A 22,981-nucleotide genomic window follows, 5' to 3' on the forward strand; every position below is an offset into this window, starting at 1 on the left:
ATCCAACACTCATGCTAAAAAAGTTCTCAAAGAAGTTTACAGCGATGAGGAGAAAGAAGAGGAAACCGAACAAATTCAAGGAGAGTCAGAAAAACAACAAAGAAGCGAACAGAGCAGTGGAAGTCAAAGTAAAGCCTCCGGATCAAAAACTGCAGAACCAAAAAATCAAACAAACAAAAAGACAGAGCAGGAGACGAAAGGAAAAAAATGGTCTAACTTTTAAAGATGTGAAACTACTGGATAGACTCTATTCTAAAGGTCCAGCATCATTCGGAAGCTCAAAGCGATTAAAAGATTTCAGTAAACTGCCAATGACAAAAGTCAAAATGTATTTGGAAACAAAACCATCCTTCACAAAATATCGCGCACAGCGGTTGAATTTTCCGCGATTAAAAGTAATTGTCAACGATCTGAATGAAATCTGGTCATTAGATTTAGCTCATGTTGATAAACTTGCAAAATACAATCGTGATGTTAATTACTTGCTCGTAGCAGTTGACTGCCTCTCGAGGTATCTACGTGTTGAACCGTTGAAAAAAAAATGCAACAGAAACCGCAAAGGTCTTCCGAAACATGATCAAACACAAGCAACCACAAAAAGGGGTGGATGATGGTACTGAGTTTTTGGGAGCTTTCAAAACACTCTGCAACAAACGAGGAATTCATTTGTATAGTACTTTCAGCAAAAAGAAGTCTGCGTTTGCAGAAAGAAATATCAGGTCACTTAAAAATATTATTTACCGATATTTGGAGGAAAAATGGACGTATTCTTATATTAACAATTTGGATCAATTCGTAAAAACTATCAACTCCCGTGTTAATCGTGTCACCAAACTTGCTCCTAACAAAGTTACCAAAAAAGATGTACCAAGACTTGTATCATTAACTGTGGAGACACGTCGCAGTCAAAAACCAAAACTTTACGTGGGTGATTTTGTTCGAATCGTTAAAAAGGAAAAAACTTTCCGAAAAGGATACAAACAATCTTTCACTGACGAAGTTTTTGAAATTGCCGGTATTCCGACGCTTAATCCACCTACATATTCTCTTATTGATTCTATTAAAGAAATTATCCAGGGCAAGTTTTACCAGCCAGAATTACAACTAGTACGAGAATCTCCAAATCAAAATGAGTAAACACCGTTTTGAGGATGAGTTCACAGTACACGTTATATCATCTGCTTCGATGGACATTTTCCAGGAAAACATTTTAGCAAATTTCTTAACACATTTTAGCTATGTTAAGCATAATTTGTTTCAACAGAGTAAATGGTCTCGAACAATTGATCTCAACACAACACAAATCATTTTGTTCAAATCTCCCAGAGATATACAGCAGATAAGTTATATTGGAAAACAACTCAATAACACAAACTTTTTAAAAGACAGCTATGATCTTGCAACAAAACAACCATTCGGACACTTATTGATTGATTTAGACCCAAAAACAACCGACTCACTACGTTATTGTTCAAATATTGTACCACCGAGGCCAACAATTTTCTATCTGCCATCTTCCAAAGCTGTAATTACCCACCTCACAAATGAGAGAGAAAGAGATATGTATGCTGAGGCAAATGCTCGAAATGCCGGAAAGCATGCTAAAAAAATTCATCAAAAAATCATCAAATAAATTTATAAAATTTCTCCGTGAATGCTTTCTCATTGTTATAAATGGAAACGTAACAGATAAAAGTTTACTTGAAAACTACGAAACATCATTCCGACATTTTCTTTCCAAAGAGACAAGTTTGAGGAAAAAGCGTCAGCTATTGGTAAAAAATTTACATCTACTTCGAAGCATAAGGCTCTCTTGTTACCTTTACTTGAAGAAGAGTAATGCATGCGGAAGAGTTTGTCTTGATACCGAAAAGAATGTTTGTGTCCAAACAACCGACTAGGACAGAAATTTTGGATAATCCCATTTATAAACAGAAAGCTGCTCAATTGTCACTCCTCCGACGAAACAACCCAACCGAATTTGAAAGCAAAGAGGCGACTGAACAGGAAAATAATAAAACTAATATCTTGAAAAAGCGCAAAAGAAGAAGAACAAGTAGTGTTGATCTAAAAAGTGAATTGGATGATGAAAGTGAAAGTGTACTTTCTGAAAGTGTCTTTCTTTAGTGATGATGGCGAAATTGAGACCTCATTGAAAAAAAGAGAATCAGACTTTGACTCCATAATGTCAGAAGTAGAATTAATGGAAGAAAACAAAATCCAAAGAGCGGAAATCATCCTAAACAAGATGTTAAGTTCAGAAACAGTTTTCATTGAGGACCCGAGTGGTTTCCTTCATATTGAGGACAAACCTATGAGAGTTAGAGTGTCAACTTTTTTGTACAATTTGCAACAGCCGACAATGAAAATTGACCTAGCCGTGCACACAAATATTTTGCACGAACTCAAGATATCCCCGCACTTAGTATCCAACACTCATGCTAAAAAAGTTCTCAAAGAAGTTTACAGCGATGAGGAGAAAGAAGAGGAAACCGAACAAATTCAAGGAGAGTCAGAAAAACAACAAAGAGGCGAACAGAGCAGTGGAAGTCAAAGTAAAGCCTCCGGATCAAAAACTGCAGAACCAAAAAATCAAACAAACAAAAAGACAGAGCAGGAGACGAAAGGAAAAAAATGGTCTAACTTTTAAAGATGTGAAACTACTGGATAGACTCTATTCTAAAGGTCCAGCATCATTCGGAAGCTCAAAGCGATTAAAAGATTTCAGTAAACTGCCAATGACAAAAGTCAAAATGTATTTGGAAACAAAACCATCCTTCACAAAATATCGCGCACAGCGGTTGAATTTTCCGCGATTGAAAGTAATTGTCAACGATCTGAATGAAATCTGGTCATTAGATTTAGCTCATGTTGATAAACTTGCAAAATACAATCGTGATGTTAATTACTTGCTCGTAGCAGTTGACTGCCTCTCGAGGTATCTACGTGTTGAACCGTTGAAAAAAAAATGCAACAGAAACCGCAAAGGTCTTCCGAAACATGATCAAACACAAGCAACCACAAAAAGTTCGGGTGGATGATGGTACTGAGTTTTTGGGAGCTTTCAAAACACTCTGCAACAAACGAGGAATTCATTTGTATAGTACTTTCAGCAAAAAGAAGTCTGCGTTTGCAGAAAGAAATATCAGGTCACTTAAAAATATTATTTACCGATATTTGGAGGAAAAATGGACGTATTCTTATATTAACAATTTGGATCAATTCGTAAAAACTATCAACTCCCGTGTTAATCGTGTCACCAAACTTGCTCCTAACAAAGTTACCAAAAAAGATGTACCAAGACTTGTATCATTAACTGTGGAGACACGTCGCAGTCAAAAACCAAAACTTTACGTGGGTGATTTTGTTCGAATCGTTAAAAAGGAAAAAACTTTCCGAAAAGGATACAAACAATCTTTCACTGACGAAGTTTTTGAAATTGCCGGTATTCCGACGCTTAATCCACCTACATATTCTCTTATTGATTCTATTAAAGAAATTATCCAGGGCAAGTTTTACCAGCCAGAATTACAACTAGTACGAGAATCTCCAAATCAAAATGAGTAAACACCGTTTTGAGGATGAGTTCACAGTACACGTTATATCATCTGCTTCGATGGACATTTTCCAGGAAAACATTTTAGCAAATTTCAGAAATTTTTTTAATGATGAAATTAATCTCACAGGAGACTGGAGAATGGCTCTGAGTGAAATCATTTTTCCTACAAAAATTGAACAAATAGTTAATGGAGATTTGGTTGCGTTCAGTCTCAGGGGATATGAGGAATCACAAAATCGCGCAACTGTATCCAACGTCATTTCACGACCCTACAATGGAGAAAAATTAGCGTTTATGGCTGGCACTTATGATACAGTTGCTCAACTTTTAGCAACTATCAAGAGAACAGTTGGACTGCCTAACTTCTCTTTCCGAGAAATCAAAAGCAGTGGGAAATACGAAATGATTTTTGGTAAATACGAGGGAATTACCTTTCCAAGTGAAGAAATACCCAGTATAATTGGCTTTAAAGGTATTCCAGATGGTTACGGAATTCATATTGGATACAAAATGATTCCCACAACAGCGAACCGATTAATGAAAAATGATGATACGAAAGCCTATTATGGTGATTTTCCAGCAGACCTTTGCGCTGGAAACCATTTAATTTTTATTTACACAAACATTATTGAGTATCAGTATGTGGGTGATGCGAAAGCACCATTGCTAAGAGTCATTGATTCAAAACAGCGTTTGAAAAACGGTAGCGTTTGTGAGTTGGAGCCCACTCACCGGATAGTTTTCACAAATTTAGACTACAAAAAACTACTTTCGAACACCATTCAATCAATATCAATTGAGCTACGAACTGAAACGGGACAGTTAGTTCCCTTTTCGGGGACTGGTAAAGTTATTTTAACACTACAATTTAAAAAATTTGGTGATTAAATGGATTCCTACTACGCAAACCAAGCATCATCATTGCCTCACTTTTCCGGTCACTGTAGACAAAGAGGTAGTGGTTTTGGAGCATTAGCTAGCGGTATTGGACGTGTTGCACTGCCACTTGCTCGGAAGTTTGTTCTGCCAGCAGCTAAACGCATCGGAAAAGAACTGTTGCTACAAGGCGTCCCTGAGTTGATGGATGTTATCGGTAAAAAGAAATCACCAAAGCAAGCTCTAAAGAACACCATATCAAACACAGTGAAAAAACAAACAGGTGGATCTTTAGCCCTCCGAATGCGATGAACGAGAAGAATTAGAAGGAATTCAAAACGCTTACGCGCTGGACCAAGGAAAACAACCAAACGCAAAACCACCATTTCACGAAAAAAAGTACCCAAAAGAAGTCGGTCGGACTTCTTCGCCAAAGTAAAAGATGATCGGTAATATGTTACCAGCCGAAGCAACGCATAGTTCGTAGGATTTATTCGAGAAACCAGCTCTCCTTGTTACATTTGATGGAAGTTTTTGTCAGAAATTGGGACCGGTTTACAGCCCTAAGGGACCAATGCTAGAGTTTGAAGTTGCAGGAGACCGCAACAATTTCATTGATCTCCAAAAAATTTTTCTTGAAATCAAGTGCAAGATTGTACAGTCTTCTGATGCTGATTTGAGATATGACAACACTGCTGCTGCAGATGTGACTAAAACAGACGCGCCATACTTTTGCAACAATGTCCTACATTCACTATTTTCTGATTGTACAGTATCTGCTAACGGTTTGAAAAATTCAAGTGCCAATGGTAACTATGCCCACAAAAGTTTCATCGAAACCGAGTTTGCTCACAATAAAAATGCCAAAAGCACGTGGTTGGCATGTCAAGGCTATTCTTATGAAGCAAACCCCGGGGGAATTGCAGCATCCGAAATCACCAGACGAAAAACTTTAGTCAGTGTACTGCTGAGTGTACATTTTACGGAAAGGTGGCGGTTGACTTCTTTACCTGTGATCGACATCTTCTCAGTGGTGTAACACTACGAATCTCTTTTCGGCGATCAATTGACGATTTTTCTTTAATTTCAGATGACGCTGCAAAATCCTACAAAATAAAAATTACAGAAGCTAACTTATATGTACGGAAAATGACGCTGAACGATGATGTTGTGTCAGCAATAGAAAAGACCCTGCTGCCCAGTCCAGCATCCTATCCTTACCTAGAAACGATTACTAAAACTTTTCTGGCTTCTGCCGGTTTGCAGAGCTGGAAGCAAGAAGATGTTTTTGGCAGAGAACCCATTAGAAGACTCGCCATTTGCTTAAACACGAACGAAGCTTTCCTCGGAAGCAAGCTGCTTAACCCATTTCACTATAGAAAATTCAATATGGAACAAATTTGCATTTACCGTAATGGTCTTCCCGTTGCTGATAGTCCTATTTCAACTGATTATTCAAAACGTGTTTACTTTAACACTATGTCAGATCTAGCCTATATCGACAATGGACATGGAATCAGTCTGGAAGACTACCCAAATCATTTTATTATGGTTTTCGATCTGACGAGTACTCAGCAGGCATCTCACGATTTTATTCACTCTGAACTGACAAATTGTTCTGTATCAATTGAACTAAAGTTTTCTGCTGCCTTTGCTCATAATGTAGAAATATTCATTATTGGGGAAAAAGCAAGTACCATTTATATTGATTCGGCCCGGAAAGTTTCAAAGAATCATATTTTAACAAACTAATGGACGAAGACAACTTGAACTCTCTAATTCAGAGATGTTCGGAACTCAAATACAAATTTCGTGGAGTTTATGCGGCTGATAATTTTTGCAACCAGCTTAACCGACAACAGCTTCATTATAGTCAATATTCAACGTCTGCATCAATTGGAACCCATTGGATTCTTCTCTGCCAAAAAGATCAAAAAATTATTTTTGCAGATCCCTTAGGCCAAACTCTATCGTCATACAAACACTTGCAGAGCAGAATAGTATCAAACTTTAATGTTAATACCGTATATGAATTACTGAGAAACCAACCTATACAGAAACAAAACTCAATTTTGTGTGGCTTATTTTGTATTTATATTGCTCATATTATTTTCAGTGGACAAAAACTTGTAAAAATGAGTGATATTGATTTGCTTCATTTTGCGCTTCATATGATGTTCTAATATTACTAACCTATATAGAAAATAAATTTTTTTTTCAAAATTTAATTTTTTCTTCATAAAGGAAACGAACACACAGAACATCAGAATCAATTTCCAACATTCCATATCCACTAATAAAAATATCCATTACTTGACGAAAAGCACCATCATGCGGTCCAGAGAGAATCGATTGAAATCTTTTCAGAGTTTCAGTTGTTAGTTGATCAGTTTGAATTGGTTGATTTTTTCGCTTCGATGCATTTAATTCCAAACTTTTGTGTCCAGCAATGTTTCGGTATAAGCAGTCAGGTTGTTGAAATTTGTTTGTGACGTTTTTCGTAAAAATTGGCAAACGCTTTTGAATGGAAGCAGTAGGGTCTGCTTTTGAGAATCCGTTGAAATTGCTTTTGTTGTACTCCACTGCCAGCAAGAGTTTTTGAAAAACATCTCCCTTTGCCTCCAGTGTATCCGAAGACAAGAACAGATACTTGAAAGTTGTAAAAAGACACGGAACTGAACACGGTTTTGTTTGTTTGAGAAAGTCTGCTGAGAACTCCGACACGTCGATAAGAACATGGTAATGATTAGTAGGGTTATAATCACAGTGGACACTCTCAAAATGCATGCAAAAGGCAAAGTTCTTGAGAGAAGAAAAATTAGGTTTTTCTTCCGATATGAAATATTTAAAGTTTTTCTGAAACTGCTTGAAGAAACCCGGAGAACGCTCATACATTGCTTCCACCATTTTCTAATATATTATAATTAGTCTGAATTGTCGTGCTCGTCGTCTTTTTTAGTTTTACGTCTTTTCGCTGCTGGAGCTTTGTTAGCTTGATCGTTTTCAGTAGCTGTACCAGCAGCAGCAGACCGTATTTTTGCTGACTTTTTTGACAAAAGCTCAAACTCATCTAAAGTTAGAGTAATTCGTTGTTGAAGTTCATATTCCTTGTCAACTTTTTTTTAAATAGCTTGAGAAATACATAGGCACCCGTATTTTCATAAGACTTCACTGTTGCGCGTATCAATCTTTTCTCTGTTCTAGAGATTTCAAAATACACGTCTCCAAACTCTGCGTCCTTATCAGCAGTAAATGGCATTTTCAAGAATTGTGTACTTAAACTGTGTCAAACTACCTGTTTTGAAAGAATTTTCGGAAATGATTTTTTTACAAGTAACTTTAACACACAAAACACAAACAACACTTTAAATGCTTACTACTGATAAGAGCGCTCTTGGTTAACATGTATGCTTCTGATTTGAATTTGAATGTAAGTCTAGGTTATAAAACTTGGTAATTTTGTCAAAATGTAAGACAAAACTCGTGACCCTCACTTAAACTGTTTTATTGCGTTGGTAATAAAGTTTATATTTGGATAATATTACTCAACATAGAGCACGAACTAGTACAATTTAATGGAAAACAAATGTGATCTCTGGGTGTGTCCATAGATAAGAAAGAACTCACAATTACACAGCAAGCGTTTGATAGAAGGCTTTAGGCCTTTGATATAACACAGTCTATACTAAACAAAACTGGTTGTAAACTTCTTGCTATTGCATACATTATAAACGTTAGTATACATATCAACATAATAAAACTGAAAACTATTGCGTTTAAGTCTGTGTAGATAAGACTTTCTTATACACTTTGCAACTAGTTACAAAAACATAAAACTATAACACAGACAAGTTCATGTAGAGTAAACATTCACAATTGTAGTTACAACTCTTGACCTGGGTGTGTTAAGTATTCAACAAATTTCACACACAAGTGTTGCTAATTTTGGTATTTGCCGGATTTTATTTATTCGTTTTTAAATCCAAGACTATAGTTGTTCAGTTCTGCTCCATTTTCAAGAAAACAAACTGTAAAAGTGCTTTACAAATAATGTCTTACCACATTCTTTGCGAGTCTGAAGATTCTTGGGAGCGCAGTATTGTGTATCACACTCAATACGAAAACTACATCGTTTTTATACAGCAGAAGAAAAATAGCGAAAAAGGCTGTTGGAGATCAATTGAACATTGCATCATACCAAAAATGTTCGTGAATTTTGTTGCAACACTACCAGATAAATACGTATCTACAGAAGGCAATGGCACGAAAACTGTGCTAACAGCTGGAGGATACAGTGTTCCTCGGAAAATGCCCCTACTTTTCCCCTATGACATTGACACACTTTCTCCAGACACAATGAGACTTTTGTACCGATACGATTGTGACTGTGTGCCTATTTTTGAGAATGAACTCGGCCAATTCCAGGCAATTGAAGAATTGGCTCAACTTTGGGGAATTCAACCTTCGCCAACTTCACCAGCTACTTCACCAATTGGATCACCGGCAACAAACGACCCAAGCCCCTTTGTTACGCCGGAAACAACAGATACAAAACGAAAAACAGTTATCGCTTCAATCATGGACAAATTGTCTTGGAATATGGGGTCAAACGAGCAGTTCGAGCCAAATTTCGATAGTTCTCTTCTTTCAGAGACAACTTTTGTGACACCACCGCAGAGTGCAGAGAATGCTACAGTATCCTTCGAAACGTACAGAATCTCAACCAACACAACACTCTTGAATTCAGAGACTCCCAAAGTATGCAATGCTCCACAGAAAAAACGTGCCAATCGAACACCACTTATAGATATATTTGAGGACTAAACTGAACTCGGGGAACTGAAACTTTTGCAAACAGTCACCGTTTTTATTAACCTCTAAAAAAATTGTGTGCTTTAATAATATTTTTTTGGTGTGAAAATGTAAAAAAATATCAATTTGTATTTCTAATTTTAATTGAGCATCATAATATCTCTTTTTTTGTTTAGAGAACAAAACGGGAAAGAGAAGGCAGAATCAAAAAGTATTCCGTCAAATTGTTAGTTAGTGAACGTTGGAAGAAAATCTCACATGTCATAACATAAAAACACAGCAAGCACGCAAAGTTCTGTTTAAAACACATATTGAAGAATGAAAGATTTTGAAACGGTAAAAAGTCAATTTTCATATGAAGGAATTCTGTAAAATTGCAAAATTCTCACTACATAAGTAGTTACAAAAAACTTTTATATTACTAACCATAGGGTAAAAAAAGGTTTTTAAATGGTAAAAAGTCAATTTTCATATGTAGGAATTCTGTAAAAGTGCAAAATCCTCACTATATAAGTAGTCACAAAAAACTTTTATTTTACTAACCATAGGGTAAAAAAAGGTTTTTAAATGGTAAAAAGTCAATTTTCATATGTAGGAATTCTGTAAAAGTGCAAAATCCTCACTACATAAATAGTTACAAAAGACTTTTATTTTACTAACCATAGGGTAAAAAAAGGTTTTTAAATGGTAAAAAGTCAATTTTCATATGTAGGAATTCTGTAAAAATGAAAAATCCTCACTCTATAAGTAGTTACAAAAAAATTTTGTTTTACTAACCATAGGGTAAAAAAAGGTTTTTAAATGGTAAAAAGTCAATTTTCATATGTAGGAATTCTGTAAAAGTGCAAAATCCTCACTATATAATTAGTTACAAAAAACTTTTATCTTACTAACCATAGGGTAAAAAAAGGTTTTTAAATGGTAAAAAGTCAATTTTCATATGTAGGAATTCTGTAAAAGTGCAAAAATCTCATTACTTAAGTAGTTACAAAAAACTTTTATTTTACTAACCATAGGGTAAAAAAAGGTTTTTAAATGGTAAAAAGTCAATTTTCATATGTAGGAATTCTGTAAAAGTGCAAAATCCTCACTATATAAGTAGTTACAAAAAACTTTTATCTTACTAACCATAGGGTAAAAAAAGGTTTTTAAATGGTAAAAAGTCAATTTTCATATGTAGGAATTCTGTAAAAGTGCAAAAATCTCACTACTTAAGTTGTTACAAAAAACTTTTATTTTATTCGTCATATAGTAGAAAAAGGTTTTTAAGCACTAAAGAAGTTCATTTTCTGTAAACAGAATGCATTTAGTTATTCCACAACCACATTTATGGTTTTCACCAAATGACATTTGGTAAATGTGTTATCAGTACTAGTGATAAATATCAAGACCTTAATTTCAATTGCTTTCGACCTATCTTTGTCTTATATATAGCTACAATTTACTTTTGCACAATGATAAGATAGATTTGCGCAAAAACTGGCCGACAAAAGAAGCCTTCGAAGACACAAACAGCGCGTTCATGGAGTTCAACCGGAATTCCCGGCCTTGGAGTGTAGCACTTGTGGTTTTGAGACTCACAACATTCTGATAATGAACCAACACACCCGACGGGAGCACGGTGGAGAAGTCCAAAATCAGTGTGCCTACTGCACTCTGGTTTTCAACAACCAGAGTAACTTTCATCAACATCTCAAGAATGCTCACGGATTGCCTGTTTGGAACAGAGGCCAAAGCAATAATCAAGCAGTACCAGTACAGTCGGCAATTCGAGGTGCTCTGGAGATCTACGAGATTGAAGGTAATGATCACACTGACGTTTTGTCTTTCATGAACTCATCGAGGTATCACATCAATGAACTTATACGTCAAAAGACCCTCGAAGGTCCTCACAAAGTTCAACTTTCTCTAAGCATTACACTCACTAAGGGGATTAATGAAGAAGAAAAACACGTAACTATTTACGCTAACGCTGAAATGCAAATTGTGTACACGGATGCTCTCTCCGAATAGCAGTTCTTTGAGTCCGTGAAGAATATTGTCAACGTGGTTTCAATGTATGCCACAGGTGGAAGTGGTTGGATTATTAAAAAGGTAGAAAAACTCGAAATTCGATTTGCAAAATTCAACCCTATTCGGGGATCAACCTATATAGCACTTCCAACTGAACTTAACGCTCTAAAATGCTTGCTCAATATCCGAAACTTTAACGATCCAAACTGTTTCTTGTATTGTTTCACGGCTGCCTACCATTTGCAGGGGAAAGGTTGCCCCCTCACCCAACCTTGGGATCGGTACAGCAAAAAACAAACCCCGCAACATACGCTTGCTCAAACCCTTTAACTCATCAAGCAGTAGGAAAAGTGAACGTTTTTCGATACGAAAAGAAAAGTTTGTATCCTTTCCGAATTTCAAAGCACAACTCTGATTTTGTCGTTGATCTCCTACTGATAACTGATGGTGAACGTTATCACTACGTGCTGATAACGGACCTGGTAAACTTAGTTCGAAAAGTGCAAGGGCGACAGATTGATGCACGCGCAAAAATCTGTCGCAACTGTTTTCATGTTTGCTCGAACAACGAAACGCTTCAAAAACACGAAAAACTTTGCTATCACTTCGAAACTTGTCAAGTTCTGCTACCTGAGCCGGACAGAAGCAGTCTCGCTTTCAAAAAATTTCAAGCAAAAAGAGCTCTTCCACTGGTTGCCTATTTTGACCTAGAGTCAATCATTGTTCCGGTATCATCAGTTGAACAAAACCCACAGACTTCAGGGACTCGTGTGTTGGACAAACACATTCCGAGCGGTTACTGTTATGTAGCCATTTCACATGGAAGTCCAAATTTGGAGTTCTTCCATCTGTACCGAGCTGAAGATTGCATGCAAGTCTTTGTGAAGCAAATGGAGACACTGGCAAAAGATATCTACGAGGAAAAGCAAAAACACAGGTACTTCACAGGAGCAGTTGGACAAGCAAAAGAGCTTGCGACTCACTGTTGGATATGTGAAACTAGTTTTTCTGCGGACAAAGAAGAAGTCTTAGATCACTGCCATTTCTCAAATCAGTTTCTTGGCTGGGCTCACTCAAAGTGTAACCTACAGCGCAGAACACAGAGCTTCGTCCCCATAATCGCACACAACTTGTCAGGATATGACTTGCATCATGTTGTAAAGAGTCTTCATCACTGCAACCCTAACAATAAGTTTTCAATAATACCTCAAACTGATGAGAATTATATCAGTTTTAGCTTTAAAGTTTGGATCAAAGATATTGTGAACAAAAATCAAAACGCCATATCCATATACGAAGAACTTCGCTTTATCGATTCTCTTCGCTTCATGCAGTCGTCTCTAGATAAACTAGTTCAGTCTTTGCCTGAAGACAGTTTCGATATACTCGATAACCATTTTGAATACTGTGACCAAAATGATGTGAAACTACTGCACGGTAAAGGATTCTACCCCTACTCCTACATGGACACCTTCAGAAAATTCAAGCTAAAAAAGTTGCCGCCTAAGAAGTGCTGGGTCGACAAACTCAAATCAGGAAACGTGACAATAACCAAAGCTGACTACGAAAAAGCAAAGCTGATCTTCGAAAAATTTGATTGTAGAAACATGGGTGAATATCACGATCAGTACTTGACAGTCGACACCCTAGAGCTCGCCTGCTGGTTTGAGCGGCTACGAGCAGTCTGTCTGGACTCGTACAGCTTGGACTGTGCTCAATATCTATCAGCACCACACTTAGCGGGCGATGCCTTTCTGAAGATATGTCAACCCGACCTGGAACTTCTCACAGATCGCAACCATCTTGATATAGCAGAAGAATTGTTAAGAGGGGGTATGTCCTCGGTATACACAAAAAGACCGTTCACGCCAAACAACAAATATCTGGAACGTTTTGATGACACGCAAAAATCAACATATGGTCTCACCATAGATGCTAATAACCTCTATGGTGGGATCATGAAGGATTTCTGCTTGCCACTCAATTCCTTCCAGACGGACACAGAAGTGACGATTGAACAAATTTTGCAAACTCCAGACGACGCTGAATTTGGATATATCGTCTGCGTCGACTTGGACTACCCCGACTCAATTCACGATGCTAACCAAGATTTTTCAATGGCACCCACCCGAGAACCTGTAGACAGCATGTGGTTGAGTAGTTACCAGTTGGACCTTTTGGAAGAATATCATCTCCCAAAAGTTTCAAAGTGCAACAAACTGCTTCAAACACTCTATGATAAGAAGGATTATACACTACACTATGTAACGTTAAAGATTTATGAACGAAACGGCCTTAAAGTTTCAAAACTGCACAAGGTGCTCAAGTTCAGACAATCAAACTGGATGGCAAAGTATATCGAACTGAACACAAGATTGCGGCAAGCAGCAACCAGCAAAATTGCTGAAAACTTCTTCAATTTCATGACCAACTCTGCTTTTGGAAAGTGCTGTGAAAGCATGCGAAATCGAGTTAACGCTTTCCTGGTCCGAGATGAACGAGCTCTCCTCAACCACACAGATAAGTTTAACATGAAATCCTTTAAAATTTTTGATGAAAAGATGGCAGTCGTGACTACAAGAAAAACGAAAATAAACTGGGTGAAACCTACAATAGTTGGTGCTTCAATTCTGGATCTTTCAAAAGCATTCATGTTTCGATTTCACTACGAGAATATGAAACAGTGGTTCAAGTGTCAACTTTTATACTCTGATACGGACTCACTTACCTATGCTGTTGATTGTGATGACTTGTATGAGGAGCTAGCACGAGCAGAAGTCAACACAGAATTCGATTTCTCCAACTACCCTTCTGATAACGCATTGTACAACACAGAAAATCATATGGTAACTCTCAAATTCAAAGACGAACTGGCAGGGGTGGTAATGGAAGAGTTCTGTGGCTTGAAACCCAAAATGTATTCAATACAAACGAAGGGTATGTGTAACATTATTTTTTATTAAAACAAATTCCAGTTTTGAAACTAACCAAATTCATGGAATCGTCTTTTTAATATGACAGGAACATTGAAACCTAGATTAGGAAAGTACATAGAATAAAGTAGAAAATGGATTGATTGTAACGTTCTTTCAGACTGTCAGAAGAAAAGTGCAAAGGGAATAACACATGAGGGGCAAAAGCAACTAAAGCACGAGGACTTCAAGAGAGTATTGAACAGCGGGGAAATTGTTCGCGTCAAAAATGTGACCATCAAATCAGAGAAAAATGAGTTGATGACACTGGAACAAAACAGAGTTGCGCTTTCGGCCTACTGTGACAAGCGGTTTTACCTTGACCCAATAAACTCCCTACCATTTTGACATAAAAATATTAGAGAATTTGCATTTCACAATGTTATATTTAATGATTGGGATTGGGAGTCAGAAAGCGAAAGCGACTTGGATTCAATTTCACAACCAACCCCGGAAAATGTGATATCTGAAAACAATAGTTTTTCTCCCCCCGATCCAGGATTCAATCAACCCGATTATTCAGAAAGTGAGCTTGATCAAGATGTTGTTGACTGGAATGAACCCTACGCAATTTCCCCGCCAGCCCTTGACAATTCTTTTCTAGAATTGGAAGCAGTTGAAAGCGAAGCAAGCAATAATAGTGATATGTCTGATTTATCTTCAAGTAATAGTCTTATAATAGAACCAACATCAAAACGCAGACGTCTATTATTATACAATTCAAGCAGTGAAGATAACTGATAACTTACAATTAGTTGTAGTTGAAGTGCATGGATAAATTATAAAAAGCATTCATATAAACTAAATACAAATTAAAGTAAAAATTGAAACTTTATTATAAAAAGAAGACAAATAAAAGGTTTCTCTAACGCCGTTTTATCGGGATTCCACGACGACTAAGAATAATTTCCATGGGGGAATGACTTTTAACATGGTTAGTCAAACCATTTTGCTGGGTAAAAACTTTGAAACAAATTTTACACCTTAAAACAGGGTTTTGGATAATTAGAGGGGGCGCAGTAACTGCTGAATTTCCACACTGGTGGTATCGTGTGTCAATTAAACGCCAAATTTTCTGATTGCAGTTTTCACATTGATATATAAAATTGTTGGGGTGTATTTCTTCTAAATGAGTAAAAAGATCTTTAGAATTTAAAAATTTGAAGCGACACAGAAAGCAGTCCAACAAGCAACGTTTTCGCCTTGGTGGCATTTGGAATTCGTATTCTGGTATTGGGTGTGTAGGTTCTGTATAACTGTGGGTAAAATGTTGAAATGGGCCGAGACCAAAACAAGATTAAAGTACCCTGGCGCAGACATATGACGAATTCACTTTCAAAGCAAAAGCGGTGGTAGTTAAAATGGCTTCAAGCCCAAAGCGGCAAACCAGTCACGCAAGTGGAGGGAAAATGGTTTCCTAAGATTAGTTTCATGCATGGCAGGGGAAATAAGGAGAAGGAATTTCAAAGTGTCCCACCCTGTAGTTTGCCCAGGAAGACACTTGTGTCCCCCCCGTAGTGTTCACGGGAAGACACTTATGTCCCCCCCCGTAGTTTGCCCAGAAAGACACATCACTACTTATAAATACTTGTGTATAATTTGCCAAACTGTAGATTAAATATAGTCACTGGTTTTTTATCATTTCGTATCTTGATACAAATTAATAGGTGTCAAGACAATTTACCCATTTCTACTCAATTCCATTTTAACCAACTCCATTTTACCCATTTCCAGTTTACCCAATTCCAGTTTACCCAATTCCAGTTTACCCAATTCCATTTACCCTATTTCCTTTATTACTCCATTCTATTTTATCCTATTCCATTTTAGCCAATTCCATTTCACCCAAATCCATTTTAAACAATTCCATTTTACCCGATTCCATTTTACCCAATTCCAATTTACATAATTCCATTTTACCTGATTCCATTTTACCCAATGTAACGGCTGCTCTCCTTGTGTTTCACAAAGAAAGTTTTACACCGCCCAGTTCGTTCTGAGTTGTTACAAAATCTGTCCGGATACTTCGTTTATGCAGTTCGCTTTTGTAACTGTATACCCGTTCTGCTGTACTTACCGTTGCATTACAAATTCAGTTCGTAACTATTGGCTAATCTTAGATTTTTCAACTATCAATTTGAACTGGATTGCTACAGATCACACAATACGGGATCTCTTTATGTATACCAGTTCAATCTGATAGAAAAAACAAATCGAAGACAAAGATATATGTCTAAGATCTGTTTGTGCAAAAATATTTAAATTTAAACTTAAGTTGGCTTTTGCTTTTTGTACTCACAAGTTGAGAATGCCAGAAGTTGGGGTTGTAACAGTTGAATTTCAGCTCCAATAATTCGTAGATACAAGACACAGTAACAGAATTTTTTGCTCAAGAATAATATTTTGAATACAAGACACAGTAACAATTTACTGCTCAGGAATATTTCTAGTTCAAGACACAGTAACACGTTTTTTACTGCTCAAGACAATTTGTTTTGCAATATTTTGCTGAGTTATACTTTAAGCCGTTTTCTGCGGCTGCTACGTTGCGTTCTGTGTGTTGCTTTTTTGTTATTTCCCCCTTTTTCTCCTTTTTTCTCACGTGACAAACTGTAACTAGAACTAGAACTATAACTATAACTATTAAATGACTAGGACAACAGAAAGTGTTTTGTTTCTATTTTCCCGCCTACGCAAGCTTAGCAAGCTCAGCTCCAACACCCAATTCATTTCACCGATTTCCATTTTTATCGATTCCAATTTCAAGTTAACCTATTGTTAAATTACCAGAACGTTTATTTAGCATAAGGGCCCTAGCTTGAGATTTGAGATGAAACTATTACAACCGACTATAGCTGGGATAATATTGTATACTTAAGTATGTTCAAACGTGCTCGTTATACCGATTGCTGATTTTTAAAAGGATTTTCAAGACAATAAACCCGATTCCAGTTACCTAATGGGATTTTACCAAATGCCAATTTTAACCAACTCCATTTTACCCGATTCCATTATATTCAATTACATTTCACCAATTCCATTTTACCCATTTCATTTCACCGATTTCCATTTTGCCCGATGCAATTTTACTCAATTCTATTTTACCCAATTTAAATTTCAATTTAGCCTATTGTTAAGTTACCAGAACGTTTATTTAGCATAAAGGCCCTTGGGTTATTGAATAAAATGGCATTTGGTAAAATGGCACCGGGTTTTTTTGTCATGTAATCTTTATCGGATACTTGAACGAAACGATCGAATAGCACTGGATGAAATGAAATTGGGTAAAATGGCATTGGGTATATTGTCAGGTAACCTTAATCGGATACTTGAACGAAACTATCGGTACGTCAGGTAACCTTAATCGGATACTTGAACGAAACTATCGGAACGATAACTATTGGTTAAATTGTCAGTTTATATTGTCCTGTAGCCCTACACGGAAAAAAAGACAAACCGACCAAAGAGCTTGGCTAAAATGGCATTGGGTTAAATGGCATTGGGTATACAGTCATGTAACCCAATTCGGATACTTGAACGAAGCGACCAAAGATCTTTGGATAAAATGGCATTGGGTAAAAGGTCAGTGTGTATAGTCCTGTAAACTTAATCGGATAAATGGACGAAACGATGAAAGAGCATTGGCTAAAACGGCATTGGATACAATGGCGTTGGGTATAATGTCGTGTAACCTTAATCGGATACTTGAACGAAACGATCAAAGAGCTTTGGATAAAAAAGCTTCGGGTAATGTCTTTTTCTGTACTGTCAAGTAACCTTCATCGGTTAATTGAACGAAAATGTCAACGAACTTTTATTACGTTGACATCGGGTAAAATGACATTTTGCATATTGTCACGTACACTTAATCGGATAAATGGACAAAACAATCGAAGATCATTGAGTAAAATCGCGTTGGGTAAAATGACATTTGGCAAAAAGCCGTTGGGTATAATGTCAGTGTATATTGTCCAGTGTAAACTTAATCGGATAAATGGACGAAACGATCAAGGTGTGAAATGGCATTGGGTATACTGTCATGTGTTCTCAGTCGTATATTTGAATGAAAGGATCAGAGAGCATTGGATAAAATGGCATTGGGTAAAATATCATTGGGTATGTTGTCATCTAACCTTAATCGGATAATTGAACGAAAAGGTCAAAGAGCATTGGATACGTTGACATTGGGTAAAATGACCTTCGACAAAAGGGCAATGGGTAAAATGGCAATGGTGAAAATGTCGGTGGGTAAAATGACATTGGGTAAAAATGAAATTGGATAAAATGGAATTGGGCAACCGTCATGGCATCCTAATCTGATAACTGAACAAAAAGATCAAAGAGCATTGGTTAAAATGGCATGATTAAAATGGCATTAGATAAAATGGCTGTGGGTAAAATGACTTTGGTTAAAGTGGATTTGGGTAAATTTTTATGTAACCTTTATCGAATAATTGAACCAAAACTTCAAAGAGCATTGGGTAAGTTGACATTGGGTGAGATGACATTGAGGTAAAATGGCATTGGGTTAAATGACAAGCCGGTTAAAATGGCATAGCATAAGTTCTTAGGTAGCCAATGTAAAAGAGGAACAGAATTGTACACGTTTAACTCATTTACAATTAATCTGTAAGTCGTAGTCTTTTTCTTTCCTTATAAGTACATTACTTATTTTGATACAGGTAGACGTTGTAGTTTTGATCAATTTTTAGACAATATTTCGATTTATAAAAAAAACGCTTGTGATGTTTTCTCTAGATCAATTTTGAACTGAGACTTGACGAGTTCAATTTCAATAGTGTCCCAAGGAACTTATATTTTTTGAATCTTATGGAAATGTAGCAATGTTTATATCACTTTTTTATTCAAAAACATAGCTGGCAGATTGCCAGAAAATAGCCGCAATAGATTCGTAGATCGGCAGTCTAAAAAAAACAGTAAAAAAGATAGACCAAAAAAATTCATCTTTTCATTGAAGGCTGATCTGTTATATTTTGATTAAAAATCTGTATAAGTTATTGCTGCCTCTATTAGCTGATCTCAAATAACCTTCATTTAGAGTGATACACACCCATTTGACCTTATCTCTTTGAATTAAAGTAAATAAAAGTCAATTTCAAAGTGAGGAAGTCACTTTTGAGAGTGAGGTAAGTCAAGTGTGACCAAAAACTTAATCACGCGCATGAACAAAAAAACTCGCTCCACTAAGAGCGAAAAATGACGTCACACATGCAATTCAATTGAAATTGCATGAACGAATGAACAAATAATGGCTGTGACGTCATATGGTCGTAACAAAAATCATGACGACGAAATAAAAAAACATAGCAGGACAAGTCCTGACGTACAATTCAAAGAGTTTTCATTGACTAAACAGACAAAATAGACCTAGAAAAGACTATGAGTGAATTAAAAAAACCATTTTAAAAAAATCAGAACAAAAAAATAAGAAAAAAAAACAGAAAATCAATGTCAAAATGCCGCATGTGAACAAAAAACCACTAGCGAGAAATGAAAATTTAATTCAAACAAAAAACTAGGCCTAGAATGAGCTGTGAATGGATTGGAAAAACCATTTAGAAAAAAACCCGATCCAAAAAATCGAAAAAACAGTAAAAATCAGAATGAAATTGCCGCATGTGAACAAAAAACCACTAGCGAGAAACCGAATTTTTGTTCAAACACCGTTTTCTCACTCTACTTTAAAAATAGAGCGAAAAAAATTCACGCCGCAAAACCACTCGCTTTTTCGCTCCATTTCCTGTTTCGGCGTGACCAAAATCACTACTCCAATTTGACTTCAAAAATCATGAAAATGTGTGAACAGATCTTAAAAAAAAAAGACAGCGCCCCAATACAATTCAAATTCTTTGAATTGTAAAAAACCAAGAGAAGGCCAATAATAGCCTCAGCTATCGCTGTGCGGCTATTAAAAACATTTAATCAAACTTGGCTTGGCGTTTCGATTAGGAAACTTTAAAATCATCACGTTACTGCAATATATTAAATTTACAAAATAATTTACAATGAACCGTCTTTTTTTCTGGTAAATTAAACACTTTTTTAATTCCGGAAAAAGGCCAAGGTGTCGGAAAAAAAATGCATTTTTTTTTGAAAACTAGAGAAAAAGAGTTGAAGATATTAATTTCTTGTTTTTTAATTGAAAAATGTCATCACTGCCTTGAAGTGAGCAACCGTGTCGTATCTAGTCCGAATCCGACAACTGGTTTGTCGGAGGAAAAAACAAAATCAAAGTCGTCCACTACTTCGGGTTTTGTTCCGACAAGATGTCGCAAGTGGAAATCGTCCGCGGGTTGCTAAAAAACAATAAACAATAAACAAACTTTATATCCTATCAAAAATAAAAAATTAACAAACTTGATATCCTATTTTAAAAACTAAAAATAAACAAAATGATATCCTATTAAAAAGAATAAACAATATATAAACTTAATATCTCGGGTTCACAAAACTTGTTTATCACAAAATGAACCGTATATGGTCATTAGAAGTCAATAAAAAATTCCGTTTTATGATCTTGCCAGGGTTATTAAAGGCCCCATTTTTGATAAATTTCATGAATAGCACCTCTTCATGGGAAGCCATTTTTCCATTTCCTAAAAAAAGTAACTGAAAAGAATGACTTAAAACATGAAACATTTTATGAAAACGAATTTTCCATGCATGACTCTTTTTATGGTTGGTAAGTTGCATATGAAAAATAATTTTTTAGAGCTTTCCATAAATACCATATACGACGTTTTAGCTTTGTAATTTTTTTATAATGGCCTATTTAAAAAAATTATTTAGAGCATGCCTTTTAATTTACAAACTTGAATGTGAATAGTAAATCTGCTGATCGTCGGTGTTCTCCAAAGGTACGTATAAATGCCTAATTTGGGGTATCCACTTTCTGTGTCTATAAAATAAATTTATCAGTTGAATAAAGGGGGGTATTATTTATCACGCGAAAATTTTTAATTTTAGCATTTGGATTTGAAAACAAAGTTTTTATCATTCACCATCAGCGCTTGAAAAAGCTTTGCAGTTTTAATTATCGGCTAATAATTTCAAAATTTCAATACTTGTAATATTGAATTTGCACATTAAAATTTAAGTCATTTAGATAATTTTTTTTGTAGCTGTTGAAAAATGAGTTAAAAAAATACATTTAATTTTCCTTTTTTTTCTGGAAACTGCAAAGAAACTTACGGTTTTAAACCTTTCCAAATTTGCGTCAAGTTTGTTCTCAACATCTCTGACATAGCTTGCTTTGTATGCACTGTAAATTTTCAGAAACGTTTTTAATATTCATGCAAGGTGACAAAAAAAATTGTACGTTCTCTTCTTCCTCACCTTACCCCCCCCCCCCACTCCAATATGGGTTTTAAACCCTCAGTTACCAACTATTTTTTAAAGTATATCCCGCTACCCATTCAGCTTGGAGGGGCAAACACGAAAGATATCCTGAAAATTCAGCAAGACTAAAAAACTCTTAAATATATTTTCTTGAAAATGCACGATCATCAAAATGTTCCTCGAAATTTTGGAAACATCTCGCCCCGAGTCGAATTTTTTTAACCCAAAATTAGATGTAAGATTAGCAGGAAAATCGGAGGAATTTTTGGTCAATTCCAGTCAAAACTCGGATCTTTTCCGTTTGTGCCCCTCCCAGTACGTTATGCTCCCCCAGTTAGAGAGCAGGTGCCATTAAAAACTAAATCATTATGTAAAAATATGGCATGTGCGTCGGGGGGGGGGGGTTGCAAATAATATGCACCCACTTAGCTGGGGGGGGATGGCACAAACGGAAAAGATCCCAAAACTCTTACATCATTTTGGGGGTAATGGGGGATCATTCGATGCAAAAGTGGGTTTTTTAGGCGGGGGGGGGGGGGGGGGGGGTAAAACGATGCAAGAGTAGGGGTAATGAGGTTTAAAACAATACAAGTGTGGAGAGAGGTAAGATGTGTTGAGATTTTCGTCCGATTCCAACATCAGAAATCGACGCCGTCGCTTTTCGTCGGTTTAGCTTATCAAAAACAGATCACTGCCCTTACGTTTTGTTCGTCGGTTTTCGTAAGCTTACATCGTTTTACCCCCAATAATTACCCCCCCCCCCCTCTTACATCGTTTTGGATGGTAGTTTTGGGGGTTAAAATCTAACAATTCCCATATTATTCCCCATTACGCCCTTATCTTACATCGTTTTACCCCCTAAAATTACCCCCTAATCTTACATATTCTTGGGGGTATTTTTGGGGGCTATTTTTTGGAGGAGGGGGGGGGGGGGTAAAATTTAAAATTTTCCCCCATTACCCACTAATGTTACATCGTTTTACCCCGATAGACAATTACCCCCCTACTTTTACATCAGTTTGGGGGTAAATAGGGGGGATGGGCGTAATTTCGACAAGGGAGGTTGGGTTCGGATGTTAATCTTACAAGAATCTTGAAAGACTATTTATGATCTTGCAATATTTTATTGCAAGACCTTGCAAGATCAATATCTTTTCTGGAACAAGGATATTGGCAGCTGTTGTACTTATAAAAAACCTTACCAACAAAATAATAATTTTATTCAACAGTCTAAAAACGTTCCTTTTAATCCGTAATCTCCTCAGATAAGTGGATTCTAACTCCACCTGATGTGGTGCTGCAAACACTCCGTGATAAGCTCGGCTGTTGAAGTAATATCGACCTTCTAAGTTGCCATCGTGCGCATCTGCAGAATATCAGTATCAAAGTC

The 22,981-nt window shown here is 36.4% G+C and overlaps 2 protein-coding genes across 3 annotated transcripts in view; both read right to left on the reverse strand.

Moving 5' to 3' along the window:
• The window catches only part of LOC142350787 (2-oxoisovalerate dehydrogenase subunit alpha, mitochondrial-like), a 130,168-nt gene that overhangs the window by 78,770 nt on the left and 28,417 nt on the right, over positions 1–22,981 (reverse strand). The window lies entirely within an intron of this gene.
• The window catches only part of LOC142351216 (uncharacterized), a 33,048-nt gene that overhangs the window by 4,321 nt on the left and 5,746 nt on the right, over positions 1–22,981 (reverse strand). Inside the window, exons 2-4 of one of the 2 annotated variants that reach the window (XM_075403345.1) lie at positions 22,834–22,957; positions 21,445–21,514; positions 20,428–20,549 (exon numbers count right to left, since the gene is read on the reverse strand). In XM_075403345.1, coding sequence (XP_075259460.1) covers positions 20,428–20,549; positions 21,445–21,514; positions 22,834–22,957 — 316 coding nt within the window. Of the gene's footprint in view, positions 1–20,412; positions 20,550–21,444; positions 21,515–22,833; positions 22,958–22,981 lie in introns of both variants that reach the window. The other variant, XM_075403344.1, reaches the window with a different exon arrangement.

The sequence above is a fragment of the Convolutriloba macropyga genome, chromosome 12 (genome assembly GCF_964194025.1).
Source record: "Convolutriloba macropyga chromosome 12, txConMacr16.3, whole genome shotgun sequence".
Taxonomy (NCBI): Eukaryota; Metazoa; Xenacoelomorpha; order Acoela; family Convolutidae; genus Convolutriloba; species Convolutriloba macropyga.